The sequence below is a fragment of the Trachurus japonicus genome, chromosome 18 (assembly GCF_045865225.1).
Source record: "Trachurus japonicus isolate A0001 chromosome 18, Traja_1.0".
NCBI lineage: Eukaryota > Metazoa > Chordata > Actinopteri > Carangiformes > Carangidae > Trachurus > Trachurus japonicus.
The window spans coordinates 11,501,300-11,518,151 of NC_140924.1; the positions used below are offsets into that span (position 1 = coordinate 11,501,300).

The window sequence follows — 16,852 nt, forward strand, 5'->3', positions numbered from 1 at the left end:
GACGACAAGAGACAAGAGACAAGATGAGCCGGTGAACAAAGAGACTTCTGTGTCACGTTGGACCTCGAACTGGAGTCGACTTGCCAGGGTAGCAACGAGACCGGACCACATTGCATGGTGGAATGTGTGTGTGTTGTGTTGTGTGTTGTGTTGTGTTGTGTGTGTGTGTGTGGTGCATTCTTTGGTTTGAGGCATGGTTTCGCTGCAATAAACTGTAAACATATAAACACAGATGCAGAGGAACGCAACACTCCTCCTCCTCTTAATCCGACATAATGGCTCGGAAACTGATTCCTCTAATGTGGAAGCGTCAGTCGCTGCTGCAGCGGCCGAAAAATGTTGTTAAGAGAAACCAAAAGCAGGAGGTGGACGGAGCCACGAGAGACGCTGGACACACTCTGGAGTTAATGACGACAACTTTAAAAGGGATAGTTCCACTTTTTTGGCAAATTGGCCCATTGCCATAATCCCTATAGTTTTAGCAGTAGGTTCGTTACCTTTAATTGCTACGCTAGGCTAATGGGATTTCTTGGTTTCCTTCCATCAAACTCATCAAATACACAATCCAACAACTCCACAACGCTCTGGTGGACAAGTTGTGACCTGCACATTCACCACGCTATGAGATAATAACACAACGTTACCAGACAGAGTTGTTTTAGAGGGAAATTCATGCAAAACCGCTGAAAAAAGAATTCATCTATATTTTCTGCTGCAGTTTTTTGATTCTCGCTGCATAAAAGAGCTCAGGTCAGGACAACCATCATCCTCCACACTTGTTTTTCTCTTCTGAAGTCACGTTAGATCTAGGGCTGCAACTAACGGTTACTTTCATTATCGATTAATCTATTGATTATTTAAACGATTAGCCTAATCGAGTAGTTGTTTGGTCAATAAAATGTTAAAAAATGTTGAAAAACGTCAATCAGTGTTTCTCAAACTACAACATGACGTCCTGAAATGTCTTGTTTTGTCCACAAACCAAAGAGAAACTCAGTTTATTGTCATAAAGGAACAAAGAAACCAGAAATATTCACATTTAAGAAGCTAAAATCAGAGAATTTTGACTTTTTTTCTTTAAAAAAAAAAACTACTAAAACCGATTATTTGATTATCAAAACAGTTGATGATTAACTTAATAATCGATTACTGTTCGATTAATCGATTAGTTGTTGCAGCTCTAGTTTAGATCACAGGAGATTCTGTGAGATCTCAGTCTCTTGTTTAATTGAAACAGTCTCCACAAAACCTGAAGCTGCAAATCAGCAAAAAGAAAACTGCTCCGTCACATGAAATCTGAGTAAAGTGTGTGTTTGAGAGGTGGGGGGTTGTGGGGGGGGGGGGGGGCTGCAGAGCGCTGGACAAAAACAATAACAACTGCAGCAGCCTCAGGTCAGGACCTCTGCACCCTACACACACACACACACACACATACACACACCGAACACTTTTACTATGACATTTATCGCCCATGAATCCTTTGTATCACACACACTGCAACTGCAATAAGGCTGTGGGTCACTACACTGCAGTGTGTGTGTGTGTGTGTGTGTGTGTGTGTGTGTGTGTGTGTGTGTGTGTGTGTGTGTGTGTGTGTGTGCCTGCAGACGTAGCCTAAAGAAACAGCTAAAGGCTCCACAGATCTGAGATAGAGACATTCCAGCCCCACCCCAACACACACACACTCCTGGGCTCCTGCCATTGATCCACCCACATTTACAACACACCAACTCTCAGCTCAGTGATCAATCTCTTCATCCCTTCGTCTTCCTCGTCTCTCTTTCTCTTTCATTTTCATCGTTCTGTCAGTTTCTCTTAACATTTCGAGTGTGTGTCGACTCAGTTTCTTAACACTGGACGAGATGACCTGACAACTCACAACTAAATGTGTCGACTACAATTTAATCAGCTGAGCTCTCGTTACTTTACACAGTGTCGGTGTGATGATACAAAACTGTCAATATCCAAAGATTTATATTGATTTTGTTGTTTTTTTAGACAATTACAGGTGATTTCTTGGCCTAAAACACATTTTCTACTGCATAAAACCAAGTTGTGACAGCGTTAAAAAGAACTTATTCATTTATTTATTCATGCACTTTATCTATTTAAACTTGCACTTGCACTTTAAAAACTGGCACTTTATACCCGGCACGTTATAGAACTCATGCTGACATGCACTTTGTGTACGTATGAATGTTTATATGATGTGAATCACTGTTTAACTTTTAATTTTTTTATTAACTCGACCTCTAATTCCTCTGTCTGTTTGTTTATTACCTGCCATGGGACTGCGGATGTACATTAGCAGGCTGCTAACTCCGACACATTTACATTTGTATACTCGTACTGATGTTCATTAATGTGTACTGTCCCTTTAAAATAAAATAAATAAACTTTAAGTCATTTATTAGGAGATGAACCAAACTCAAATGTGAAGATTTGACTTTTTTTGTTACTTTTTATAGTTATAAATGTGGATCTTTGTGTTGTGGTGAATAAAAGAAGACAACTGTCTCATAAATGTCCATGTTTTTCCATCCAGTGCTATGAACATAAATCCAGCTCAGGTCCATGTTTTGCTCCTTTTAACGGTTCAATCTGTTGTTTACTTCCTCGGCTGACACTCGTTTGTTCTGTGAATTAGTGTAAAATGACAACACAGATGTTTCTTACACAGATGTTTCGTTTCGTTTTGTGCGACTCGACAGCTTTTTCAACAACAACAACGTTCATATTGTATTTCAGGAGCAGGAAACAAGTGACTTCTTTTTATATATTTATTTTATTTTTTTTGTCTTTGGGACCTTTTTAAGAGGAGTTGATGCGATTAAACGATTATTTTTTTTCCATCCCGCCCCTGAACGCAACACTCAGTGTGATTTCTCAGAGGCACGACGATGAATACACTCTTTCTCTTCCCGCTCTCATCAATATGCTCTATTGTGTAGCTACTAACTATGTTGCAGCGCCACATATGTTTTTGGTTAAAGTTAGGACAGTTAGAAACAGCAGCGCGTCGGGGCAGAGGACATGGAAACACACACACACACACACACACACACACACACACACACACAGTAGGGACAATAGCATCTCTATCTGATGGCATCCTCATCTACCCCCCGCAGAGCAGATTGCTACTGGAGGCTACCTTTACAGGAATGCAGGGAGTAACACACACACACACACACACACACACACAGACACACACACACACAGAGACACACACACACACATACACACACACAGAGCCACACACACACACACAGAGCTGTTTACCAACCCAGAACATTTGGTTGCATACCTTCGACCACATGTCAAAACATTCTTTTGTAAAATCCCTGGATTTCTGTTACTGTCAACAGAGAGAGGAGGAGGAAGAGGAGGAGGAGGAGGAGGAGGAGGAGGAGGAGGAGGAAGATTATCGTCTTCATCTCCGTTGCCTGCTCTGGTCAAACCCAGTTCCCGGCTGCTGCTCACACTGTTTTAAAACACACACACACACACACACACACACACACGGTAGGAATGCTCCCCAAAGAAAAATAAAAAGAAGAAGATAAGGAAAAGAAAAAGAAGAAGATGAAGATAAGGAAAAAAGAAGATGATGATGATGAAGAAGATGATGATGAAGAAGATGAAGAAAAAAAAGAAAAAGAAGAAGATGAAGAAAAAGAAGAATGAAGATGAAGATGAAGAAAAAGAAGAATGAAGATGAAGATGAAGAAAAATAAAAAAAGAAGAAAAAGAAGACGATGAAGATAAGGAAAAGAAAAAGAAGAAGAAGAAAAAAAGAAGAAGAAAGAGAAGAAGATGAAGATGAAGATGAAGAAGAAAGAGAAAAAGAAGAAGAAGAAAGAGAAGAAGAAGAAGAAGACCGTGAAAAAATTCGACCACAAATAGAAAAACAAACAAAAACATGTTTCATGGCCACATGTAGAGTTTCTGTTTGAACTAAGTTGAGCAACTGGATGTTTCAAACTTATTCTCCTCCAACGTCTTATTCAGATCTCCTCATCTTTCTGTTTTCTGAACCCGTCAGAGATCCAGATCCTGTTGATCTGCCGAGTCTCTCTCATCCAACTAAAGCTTCATTACAGGACGGATTATCATGAAAATCCTCATTAAGATCTCTTATAATTCTCATTAGCATGACAATCACAGGTTTCTCCAGTTCAACCTCGGGTCATGTGAAGAGATCTGCTGCTGCCGGCCAGGTGAGAACGAGGGCCGCCCCAGATACTCGACCAAGTGTCAGTCGACCAAGAAGTCATTAGTCCACCTAAATATCATTGGTTGACTGGTCGCAGAAAAAAAACTCACTGTCAGTTGTTTTTTTCCCTGTGATATCGCCGTTGTGAGTCAGTTAACGCTACTGTAAATCAAGTTGATAAGTTTGGACCCCAGGGAGACTAGCTTGTGCCATTGGCATCAGCTAATGGGGATCCTTTTAATTAAATAAATAAATAAATAAATAAGCTGTGTGATGTGTGAAACCGTCCGACAGGGAGGTTTAGTGATTTAGCGTGTTTAGTAGCGTTCACTAGCTAGCGCGACCTGTGCAGGCAGCAGGAGTCTGACAGAGACGAGAGATGGTGAAACGCTGTGAAACACCACAATAATAATATTTTTCTCTGTAAGAGACTTTGGCGGGCCGCCATAGTCTCATTAATTAATGGAAAACACTGTTATCTGCGACGATTTATCGACTAATGGCCCTAAATGACGACTACTGGTCGGCCAAGAAAGTCTTTGGTCGGGGGGACGGCCCTAGAGAGAACCAACCTAGTGAAGCTGAGCTTACAACAACAATGTAACTGCAAATTAAAACAAGCTCATATTAGCATTAGCAACTGTTTGCTAACCAGTCTGTTACCAATTCAGCATCAAACTTTATTCCTTTACTCGTCTCCAGAGGTGGAAAACAATGTTAACTCTTGTTCCCATCATGCATTTTCTGCCACTTCAGTTAGCATGCTAACAAGTTAGCCCCAAACCATATTAGCTTCAATGACTCAGCGTGGCCTGGATGAGGTGTTAGAACCTCTGATGTTGTAATATGTGCAAGAAACAATGTTCAACAGCAGGGAAAATGTACAAAGTGCCACTTTAAACCTGCTTGCTAATTATTTTAGCACAATTAGCTCCGGTTTGGAAATACAACAAAGTTCAAGTGTTCAAATGTTAGGTTTGAAGGAATCGAGTCAGGAATTAAACGATTTAACCAATCCTATTCCTAATAAATTAGTTTTAAAAGAGTAAATCAGCTTCTTCTTTCCACTTTAACGTCTATTTTCACCAGCACATGGTTAAGCTGTGGCTGACTGACTAATAACTCACCAACACAGTGTCAGACTGACTCACTCAGCTAAAGACCGACTTGTTGAGCACTTAAAAGTCACTGATCACTAACTGTGGAGGAAAACAAGTGTTCAATTTAGAGAATTACAAGTATGTGGACTACACACAATACACACACACACAAACATACATGCATGTACTCACTACACAATCTCCACACCCATTCACACACACACACACCCCACAGTAGTAATTTGTTATGCTCCTAGAGGAATGTTGACCAAATGGCTTATATCCCTGTGCTGTCTCAGACTGGGGCAGCCACCCTCCCCCACCCAGCAGCGTACACACTCTCATAAGGGCCACGGTCGGACACACTCCCCAAAACATGAACACCCAGACAGGGCAGTCAGCATGTTTCTAAACTCTACTTTTAGGGTTTAAGTAACAAGTAAGTAACTGGTTCTTTCCATATTGATGGATCTATTGACTTGTTTGGATGAAATATTCATAGGATTGAGTTTTGGACCAGACCCTCAACATGATGGGTGGATTGGATCTAAACTGGACCGGGAATTCAGTCTGATTGATCCGATTTTCTTTTCAGATTCACTCCAAACCACAGAAGGAAAGTCAGTCAGATGGATGGTGGTTGGTTGGACAGTTGGTCAGTTGGATGGATGCATGGTTGGTCGAAGGATAGCCGAACGGACGGACAGACCCTTGGTGGGATGGTCGGTTGGTTGATCAGTCAGGTGGTTGGTTGGATGGGAGGATGGTTGGATGGTTGGATGGTTGGTTCATTGGTTGGAAGGACCGATGTCATTTGGAGGGTCGGTCAGTCGATTGGATGGTTGGACGGACAGACACATGATTGGTTGGATGGATGGTCGGTTCGTAGATCAGTGAGTCAGTTGGATGGTTAGTTGGACGATTGTTTAGTCGGTCAGTCAGTGCGTCATTTGGATGGTCGGTCAGTTGGTTGGATGGATGGTTGGTTGGTTGGTTGGTTGGTTGGTTGGTTGGACGGACAGACAGACACATGGTTGGTTGGCTGGATGGTTGGGAGATCGGTCAGTCAGTCAGTGGGTCATTTGGATGGTCGGTCAGTTGGATGGTTGGTGGGTTGGTTGGTTGATTGGGCAGTGGGTAAGTGGGTCATTTGGATTGTTGGTTGGTCGGTCGATCGGTCGGTCAGTGGGTCATTTGGATGGTCGGTCAGTCGATTGGATGGTTGGTTGGTAGATCGGTCAGTGAGCCAGTCAGTCAATTGGTTGGTGTCCTAACAATTCTTTTATTTTCCAAAACCAACCATCTGACATCCACCCTGGCAGCTCCTCGTCCTCTCTTGTTACACAACTACTTGTGGCATTTTTCATGGGAACAACTGAGTTCACCACAACTAATAATGATCTGACGAGTGTCTCTCATCTCATTTAAACTTTACTGTGACAACCACAAACACTTCATCACACATCTAAAAAAAAACATTTCTAGTAGAAAAACCCTTAAAATCCTCTTACAGGCCTCCAATGTCTGATTAACAACAATCTCCTCAGATTTGAGAAGCTGTTACAACCAAATCTCTGCTTGATCCATGACTCAATGGATTCACTTTCAGGAATGAGCGATATGTGAATCTCTCTCCAGGGATCAATAAAGTCTTATAAAACTGGCATCTGAACCTGACACAAACACACCTCCCTTCCCCTCTCCCTCTCTCTCTGTAGGAAGTGAGGGGATTATGACTGTACTCAGCTGTGGTTCATACAGACTCTGTAAAACCTCTGTTCGCAGGCCGGTGGAAACTCTCTCACCCGCACTAAACCTAAAAACACAACATTACACACTCTTTTCTTTTCTTTTCTTTTCTTAGACATATAACACACATGCAAACCTCATCTTTACCCCCCCCACCCCCCACCCACAACCCCATGTGTTTCTGTCTGTCTCAGTTTTCCATCAAGGACATAACACCTAATCATTAAACACTTTTCTGCACCACAGTTCCTTGTTCAGAGCTACTCACCGCCCGAGCTACTTCATTGTGTGTGTGTGTGTATGTGTATGTGTGTGTGAACATGTGTCTGAGTGTGTGTTTAAAGTAGCCAGTGGACACAAAACAGCCATAGACCTCGGTTTGATTTTTATCTCCTCTAGCAGTCCCAGTCACATTTTCCCAGGGGCTGTGTTACTGTGTGTGTGTGTGTGTGTGTGTGTGTGTGTGTGTGTGTGTGTGACTTTGTGAGTGTGTGTGTGTGTTTCCAGATGACTGAGCCTGGCTTTTCCATTCCCTGCTGTGGCACTGTGGTGAATATGGATGCACACCGGCCAACATTTACACCACCACCGCCGCCGCCGCCACTGCTGCTGCTGCGACTTCTCAACGGCGTGGGCGAGGGGTTGCATGTCAGGCGGCCTACTTATGCACTGGACTGAACACACATACACACTGACTACAGACACACAAACACACACACACACACACACACACACACACAGACCACCCCCAGCAGAACACACAGTAATAATTACTTGCAGTAATTCAGAAGACAGCAGCAGCTCAGCGCCGGCAGCGTGGAACCGTGAGAAGGAGGCCGGGAGGAAACGGCGACTTTATCACACGAGGAGAGGTCACGTCTAAATCTATAAGCACACACTAAATCTCTGTAACCACTTCCCCAACGCAAACACACACACACACACCAGCCGACCACGCTACAGGTCCGTCTGGACATCTTATCAGCCGCCACACGTCGCCGTCTGAGCCGATCAATGAAGATGCCGTCAATGCAGGTCGGATCAATAACCTGTCGTTTCCCCTCAGACGGTTTCACCAACTCACAGTTAAGACTTTTTAAGACCTTTATGGATGAAATTTAAGACCTATATCTTGACTAGGGCTTCAACTAACCATTATTATCATTATCAATTAACCTGTTGATTATTTAAACGATTAAACGATTAGTTATTTGGTCAATAAAATGTTAAAAAATGTTGAGAAATGTCAATCAGTGTTTCCCAAACCACCAGATGACGTCCTCAAATGTCTTGTTTTGTCCACAAACCAAAGAGCGACTCAGTTTGGAACAAATAAACCAGAAATATTCACATTGAAGAAGCTGAAATCAGAGAATTTGGACTTTTTTTCTTAAAGAACTACTCAAACCGATTAGCTAAATAGTTGACGATTAATTTAATAATCGATTACTGTGTGATTAATCGACTAATTGTTGCAGCTCTGATCATGACAAGCAAAACATACAAAAGAAATGCAGAGTCACAAAACTATTTGCAAAGTAAATTGGCACGTTGGGCTGGTTTGTAGTTGAAAAAGCATTCAATTAAATGCAATGAAGAGTCGCGGGAGCATTTTATCCAGCATCTGAGGTAGAGATACATGTGGGCATAAGGAAATTAAGACCCGTCTGAAATTATTTAAGATTTGAACACAATACTTCAACAGATTTAAGGCCTTAAAGTTTTAAATTTCTCAATTTTTAGACTTCTTTAGGCTTTGTAAGACCATGTCTGAGTGGTCCGGTTCCCCTCGCCCCCATGGGAACCCTGGTTAGCAGCAGCACCCCTGTGGGAACCCTTTGACCTCTACACTTTGAGAACCCAAACCGCTGCATTGGGAGGACGATGGAGGGACGGGAGGGCGTCTTTATTCATCGACAGTGACAGCTGACAAACATCAACCACCACCGGATATTTGCTTTAGCTTTGGGCAATAACTTTTTATTCTCTGCAGAGGAGCAGCAGCAGCAGCAGCAGGAGGAGGAGGAGGAGGAGGAGGAAGAAGAGGACGCTGCAAATCTAAAAAAGTTCATGTACAGAAAGAAAAATAAAGACTTTTTTTTGTTTTGGTGAAGTGGGGGGGGTTGAAAAGTTGAAACCGAGCGGCCAGCGAAGCAGACAGAAATAACGCAAGCAGTCGTACAAGCCTGAAAACTAACCACAATTGCTGTTTTGGAGGAGCTAGAGCTCTGGGACGGACCACATCCTCACAGAAACAAACTCCTACTGTCAGTCTGAGAGCTGCACTCTGAACATATGACCATCAATCTCTGGACAAACACACAAACATCAAGAAAATACTACGTTGTGCTGTATAAACTCAACCCCAGTGTGAGTGATATCACTGTGCATGATGATTATTCTCATCATAGATTCATCTCTACATCGTTTTCTCAGTCCATTGGCTGAAGAAAAGGCATGAATCCTTAAATTTGTCTGTGTTTGCTGTTTTTGCATAAAAATGAATTATATAAGCAGCTGCCCATTGATTTTCTGTCAATCCACTTATCATGTCAGCTCTGACTGGAGGGTCAACGATTCATTGATTAATCAATAGAAAGAAACTCTTATCAATAGTCAAAACCAGACAGCTGATATTGCGTACATATAATTTTTCATTTTATTCTATTCTTGTAAATAACTAGCCAACTCTTGAAATAATTTGGCAACTGCACAGATTGTCTCTCTCTAACTTTGTTTATGTTTTATATCTTCTATATTTCTATCTTTGCATATTTGTTCTACTTTCGTTGGTGTAACAACCAAATTTCCCATTTGTGGTGTATGTATTACGTCTGATATTGGCATTTTTCAGCATTTGCACTCATTAAATTGAAAAAAAAAAAATCAAGTACAGTTGGATTAATTGGTTTTGCACAAACAATCCTTACAAAAAGTGGAGTAAAAGTGAAATATTTCCTTCTGAAACGTGTTAAATATGAAGTTTAAAGTATATTTAGAGAGTAGAGGACTTCACAGACTTTACTCGTTGACTCAGTATCACTGTTTCTGAGCAGTTTAAGCAGTTTCAGTGTGTTTTTTCACTCATGGATCAGTGTAAAACAGTGACAACAACAGTCAGTGGTGAACTTACTTTGGTGATGATGAGCGGCTCCCCGTGCTCCAGCCCTCCTTTCAGCGTGAACCCCCAAGGCGCGCCCCCGCTCAACTGGACCTGAATGTGGTGGAAAGAGACGAGCTGCTCAACCGTTTCCATCCTCTCCGTTATCCGTTATATCGCTTCTTCTTATTCTTCGACCCTTCTCCCTCCGTCTGTCTCTTTCTTTCTCTCTTTCTCTCCCTCTTTCTTTCTTTCTTCCTCTCTGTCGTTGCGAGCTCAGCGGCGCCGGTAGCGGTGCCTCGGCTTCTCCATCACCGCTGTAACGACAACAACGAGCCGATGGATGGATGAGTGGAGGGTTTAGAGGGGGAGGGCAGAAAGTTTTTTTTTTTTTTTTTGGCTAGTGCCAAGCTCGAAGAAGTTACGGCCAACTTCCGGTCAACGTTGTTAACCGTCACACACAAAAAAGTGGGCGTTAGCGCGTTTTACGGGTTTAATCCCGGTTTGTATTTCATTGCATTACGCTATCGGTGATATCACATCATATATTTCGCTTATAACCCACTTTATTTCCTTAAAATAAAATAAAAATAAGGCTTTTATTTTGTTAAATACGTCGTGTATTTCCGGTGGTACGGCGAGTGACTTGACGTAGCTGCGAACTTTGGGAAAACTTTTCCCAAAGCGAGGTGGGCAGGTCCCGCCCACTATTCGAACAACGGGGGGATTTGATTGACAGAGCGGGCAGCCAATGGCAGAGAGGCTCTCGATGCGAGTAGCCAATAGGAATCGCCGGTGGGAGTCCCTTGCTCCGGCAACAACCGCTGTATTGTAGTAACATCAGACTGGCTCACACAGCGGCGAATAGAGCCAATAATCATATGTTTTTGACTATTTGCATATATCCCAACAACATAAAGCTTTTATTTTAAAGTTAAACACTTATCTGCTGAGAAACACTCACAAATCAAAGTGTTGTTGAAGCTATATCTGCTGTTTTTTGAGGAATAGCAGCAGTGCAGTGTTAAGTGTTGCCAAAAACACCCTGCAGCCAAAACACACTGTTGATATCAAGTGTTTTTCTGTTGATGCAGATGATGAATGTGGTCTTATAGTCAGGATATGTTCAAATTACTTCCTAAATTGTGATCACAAGCCTCTCCGGTCAATTCTCGGCCAATCTAAGAATTGCTCACACCTTAATTAAGACTATTACAGATTGTAGAAACGTAAATCATCCTGTCCACAAACTGCTGTAACTCCAACTTCATGTGAAGTGTAAGGCAGAGACTGTCAAAGTCCTCCATCCATCCTCGCTGAGGCTTTGCAGACCTGCAGCATGAGCACCTACAGCACACAAGCCCCCGAGGCCAACAACAACACTTGGTATCACGTCGCACACATTTCTGAAGCCTTACCAATCAAACCAGCCGTCTTGTCTAACCACCATATTAAGACTCATTTACACAAGCAATTTACAGGCTCTCAAAAGTGTTACATAAGACAACCCCTACTGCCATTTTTTGTTAATTTTCCGCTCCGGTGATAATCAGCTATAGTTACACAATTTATGTGAGTTTATTTAAGCTCTCTTGCAGCAATTTTCTATCAATAATTATGTTTTTGTAAGTTATACTATAAGCATTACTTGGCCCCTTAATGTGGCTGACTGATGATAGATGTTATGGTGTCGCCATCTAACTCACTCGTGATCTTTAATTTGAAATCCAATGTAAGTTAATGTAATTAGGTCAATGTTTGTGTTTGGTAAATAAACCTCCCTGGACAGCTTATTCAAATAATATGTCAATCATTCACACAGTCCTTTTAGCCCAAATGTCAAAGTGGAAAGCTCTGCACTATTTCAGCTTTTTAAAGTTCAAGGTGAAACAGTTGTTCTCTTGTGTTCACTGGTGAATTTCTGCCTGGAATAAACATTTACAAAGTGTTTCAGCCTCTCCAGCTCCAACGGCCATTTTTTTCTGTCTGTCTCCTTTGTAGTTTTCCCACAGTCTCTCTGCAGACCGAGGAGATCGGGATTGGAGATAATCACTGTTGTGGAATGCCACCACACTGCAGTGCCACTTATTTGAGTGTGTGTGTGTGTGTGTGTGTGTGTGTGTGTGTGTGTGTGTGTGTGTGTGTGTGTGTGTACCAGTGACTATCTTTACACATGTACACGTAAAGAGGGACAGATAGGGACAATCAAAGAGAAAAGGGAGACAGATGTGAACATGTCCAGACGTCTCACCTTTCATCCAGACCACGAGGAGTTTGTTCTGGTCAGATGAGAAAACGTCTCTCCGTCCACGCTGCCACAGAGAGAGAGAGAGGCCTTTATGTTTTTTTTTTTCAGGATGCTGTTCATTCAGCTCATCCCTGCTGTTCCTGAGAACAATTCATTCACCAGAAAACTCTGTGATACCAAAAGGCTTCAAATTACCCCCACACACAAAGAAACAACGTATCAAAACACACAATCAGACTCCTTTAAAAATAGCCCGAGTCTGGGAGTCGTCTAAACATAAAAAACTACACCACATCGCACAAAAAAAATGCAAGATGATTCCAAGTCACCAGTTATTCTTAGCCCTGAAACCGAGTCATGTTACTATCATCAGGTTTGCCTCAGAATTTGCAACGCCTTTGTGTCTGTGCATGTGCTTTCTGAAGCTGCAGTGTGTTGAGCACTTACCACCGTAACAAAGCCAATGTGTGTGTATGTGTGTGTAGCATTTATCTGAATATAACATACCATAATTCAATTTAAATGCAAAGTTTTGTTTGCAGACAAATTTAACAATCCTGGAAACTGCTGCAGTGGTGTCAATGTGCCACCTGATGGCGCTGATGTCATCTATAAAAAATCATGGATGTAGGCTATTATATTGTATGACTGTTACTAAACACCTTTACCTTCACAGATGATAGTAAGAAGGACTTTTTAATTGATTCAGCGTCTAAGAGAATTTAAAAGAACTTTTTTCTTTAAAACATTAGGATAGGCCTTTATCGGGTCCCCACAGCCTTATGTTCCCACAGCCCTATGTTCCCACAGTTCTAAGATTTTTCTCAAATGTTCCCACTGGACTCTCTCTACCTATTTATCTATCTGGCCTGTCTAGCCTCTACCGGGTCTTTTTACTAAACTTAACCAACTCTTTTCTTCATTGCCTAAACCCAACCAATGGTGGGACCTGTGGGAACATAGGGCCTAATTTTCAGAGACAACAAAAGTTAGAAATGTGGGAACATAAGGCTGTGGGAACATAGGAATGACCCCCTTGGCAGGTTAGAGTCAGATTATCAAATTAATTTAGTAAAACAGAGTGGCACATATTACATTTCCTGAAAAAAGCTGATTTGCCTTGGCTGTTTACTAAGAATTAAACTTAAAATTAACTTAACTGGCCTCAAGAATCAGACAAAAACATTTCATTTTTACTCAATGTAGACAATTAACCCTTTAATTAAAACAAAACTAATATGGAAATATTGAAGTTTTTGAGTTTTTTTGGTTATCTGTTCACTTTGTTTACTCTTGCCAAATCCAAAATGGCGGAGACGTTGACGTACATTCATCAACCAACGGCGTCAAACAGAAAATAGAACAAACTCTGGTTGCCATGGAAAATAAGGTGAACATTCGAGCACCTCTACTCACCCACCAATCACGTGTCTTCTATCGGAAGCGTTAACTGGGGGCTCGTCGTCGCCGTCGCCTTCAGGAAGTTGAATGTCGTGAGCAAAATGGCCGCTGGTGAACAGGTGAGCCTGTAACTCGCGGCCGGCCGAGAAGGATGGTTGTTGTTGTTGTCCGTTGTAATAGCCTCGTTGGTGGAGCTCGCTAGCACCAGAGGTTTTATTAAAACCAACATGAGGGCGTCTGTCCACCTCCTGTCCTCTTTATTCATCCTCCTGCTCAGTTGCACCGAAGTCGCAGCCAGGTCAAAGATGGCCACTTCCTCCCATCACCATCATCACCATCATCAGCAGCATCAGCATCATCCCCACACGTCGGAGCGCGAGTCGGACCAGAACGTGCAGTTCATGCTGAGTTTGTACCGCAGCGCCGCGGGGCCGGACGGCAGGCCCAAGCAGCACCGGAAGTTCGGCTCCAACACGGTCCGACTGCTGAGACCCTCGGCCTCTTCAGTGCACTACTTCCCAGCCTCAAGAGGTAATAAATAAATAAATAAATACTAATCTTCTAAATATCTGCATCTAATGTAACAGAGCACAACAGGTGGATCACAGCTTCACCAAGTGTTTTATTTTGGCAGGGCAATAACTTTTTTAATGCATGCTCCATTGACTTATTATGTTTCACACTGGTTCCAAACACATTTCATGGGAGTTCTTTTTTTTTTTTTTTTTAATATCCCCATGTTTCTGATAATGTCTGTGCCAACTCTCATTTGTCAAAGTCAAGGCATCTCCAAGCAATTGAATCAAGTCAACTGGACGTAGTTTTTGTCTTTTGGAGACATTTCGTCCATTATCCAAGTGGCTTCATCAGTTCCTGACTGACTAGTCTGAAAAAGGAACTGATGAAGCCACTTGGATAAGGGGCAAAATATTTTAATTGCTCACTTGATTCAATTGCCGCCTAGTGAGGTTTCTTATATTGTTAAACCAGAAAAAACAAACAAACATGACTGCCAAGAACCCAGTAGGATGCTGTTTGATGTTTGAGTCCCTTATCTATGAACTTTTTCTTTTTTTTTGAAGTTGTTGGATTGGTGTATTTGATGAGTTTGATGAGGGCAGCGGGTGTTGGTTTGAGCGCTATTCGGGGCAGGTGAACGTTTGTGTGTAATTATATAGTATATGTTTTGGCTTTATGGATTCTTGATTGTTTTCTTGGACTGTAGTGGTGCAAAATCTCTGCTCATGTGAAATTTGTACTGTACATCTAACGTTCAAATGGATCAATAAAGGGTTCCTTTTCAAAAACGATCAACCCTTCTTTCAAGAATGATCCCCCAACCATCTTGATTGCTCATTATGAAAGATGAGATTGCTGAGTTGCTTCAACAATTGGCAATGGGCTCTTTGCACAGCTCCACTACCTCCTGAACTTAATGCTGCTCCTTTGTTTCCTGTAAGTTCAGGAAGTAGTGGAGCTGTGCAAATAGCCTACTAACCTTGGTGTCTTATCAATTAATTTCTGTTGTGTCCTTCCTCCTTCAGACCATCACTACACCTTCACCGTACAGTACAACCTCGACACTCTTCCCTCGGAGCAGCTCATCAGAGCCTCCTTCATCCACCTCCGATCTTCGTCGTCATCACCCTCCTCCTCCTCCACCGCCACAACAACCTCCAGTACCACCGAGGACCGAGAGCCGCCCCGCTGCAGAGCTCAGATCACCTCTCTGGGACCGGAGAGCCTGGTCACCATGGAGCCCCACGAGCGGTGGACGGAGACGGACATCACGGCGCACGTCCTGCGGAGGAAGGACCGGGGCGAGGGGCCACACTTGACCCTCACTGCCCAGTACTTGTGCACAGAACCCGGGGTTGGCGAAGAGGACGGCAGCAGCCTCTGGTGGTGGTGGTGGTGGACTCTCCTTCGAGGCATTCCTACGGAGGAGCCTCACCTGGAAGTGCCGTCGCTTCTCCTGTACCTGGAGGAGGAGCGGGAGGTGACGGACTGGATGGGGGAGTTGTTGGGGGTCGAAGGGGAGGACATCGTGAGGCGGATCGGCCAGTGGCACCCTTTGCTTCGCCACCGCCGCCGTCGCTCCAAAGACTCGTCGGAACCGAAAGATCCCTCGCTGGATGCCCTGAAAAACGCCCCGACTTCCTCCTCCTCGTCTTTCTCCACCTCCCCGTCGGCGTCCATCATCTCCGAAATCCCCAACTACAAACGCAAGACCGGCATGCCCAAGAACCGCTGCAAGCTCCACTCGTTCCGCCTCTCCTTCGACGAGCTCGGTTGGGGCCACTACTTCATCGCCCCGCCGGTGTACAACCCTCGCTTCTGTCAGGGCGACTGCCCCCGGGTGCTGCACTACGGCTACCACTCCCCCAACCACGCCATCATCCAGACGGTCATCAACGACCTGGGCGTCGGGGACGTCCCACCGCCGTCCTGCGTGCCGTACAAGTACATGCCCATGAGCGTGTTGGTGGTGCACAAGAAGAAGGTGGAGTACCGGGAGCTGGAGGACATGGTGGCCGAGTCGTGCACGTGTCGCTGAAAGACAGAAAAACTTGAGAGACTTGGAATGGGACGGATTTGATGGGTCATTTGTTTGATCTACAACTCGGCGGCGAACCGCAAACCAGCTCCAGACTGGGAGGGAGGAAGTCGTTGTGGTCTCAGATCTTCACCATCCCTGTTAAAGCACTTTAAAAGGCAGCTGCTGAATAATGTGAACCAAAGGAGAGTCCTGGTACTCTGGACTAATGTGGGATAAACGTGCTGTTGAATTGAAATGCGGTTGTATAATGTTATTTACACATCATGGGAACCTTTTTAAGAGAACGGATACCTTTAGGATGAAGCACTGGTTCGTTTGTGATATTAAAATAAGCTGTTTTTGTTCTGTTGGAGTTGAGTTTTCAGCCTCACACCACAGCCATCTTTCTTTCTTCTTGTTCGTCTTTTCGTTCTTTATTTTTCTGTGTCATTCTTTTAAAAAAAAATCTGATCTGTCACATCATCAGGACACTAATATA

At 43.3% G+C, this 16,852-nt stretch overlaps 2 protein-coding genes across 2 annotated transcripts in view; one reads left to right on the forward strand and one right to left on the reverse strand.

Annotated features, from left to right (window-relative positions):
* Positions 1-10,566, reverse strand: part of shroom4 (shroom family member 4) — an 80,954-nt gene extending 70,388 nt beyond the window's left edge. The window contains exon 1 of the mRNA XM_085806477.1: positions 10,199-10,566. Coding sequence (XP_085662603.1) covers positions 10,199-10,321 — 123 coding nt within the window. The 5' untranslated portion in view covers positions 10,322-10,566. The remainder of the gene's footprint in view (positions 1-10,198) is intronic.
* A 3,319-nt stretch (positions 10,567-13,885) lies between these two features.
* bmp15 (bone morphogenetic protein 15) lies at positions 13,886-16,371 on the forward strand. Its single transcript, XM_085806414.1, has 2 exons — positions 13,886-14,345; positions 15,359-16,371. Exons 1-2 carry the CDS (start codon positions 14,042-14,044, stop codon positions 16,369-16,371), a joined length of 1,317 nt encoding a protein of 438 aa, XP_085662540.1. The 5' UTR covers positions 13,886-14,041.
* Positions 16,372-16,852: the final 481 nt, after the last annotated feature.

Coding starts and splice junctions, on each gene's coding strand:
- bmp15 (XM_085806414.1), top strand. CDS start 14,042: ATGAGGGCGTCTGTCCACCTCCTGTCCTCTTTATTCATCCTCCTGCTC. Junction 14,346..15,358: donor CTACTTCCCAGCCTCAAGAG/GTAATAAATAAA, acceptor TTCCTCCTTCAG/ACCATCACTACACCTTCACC.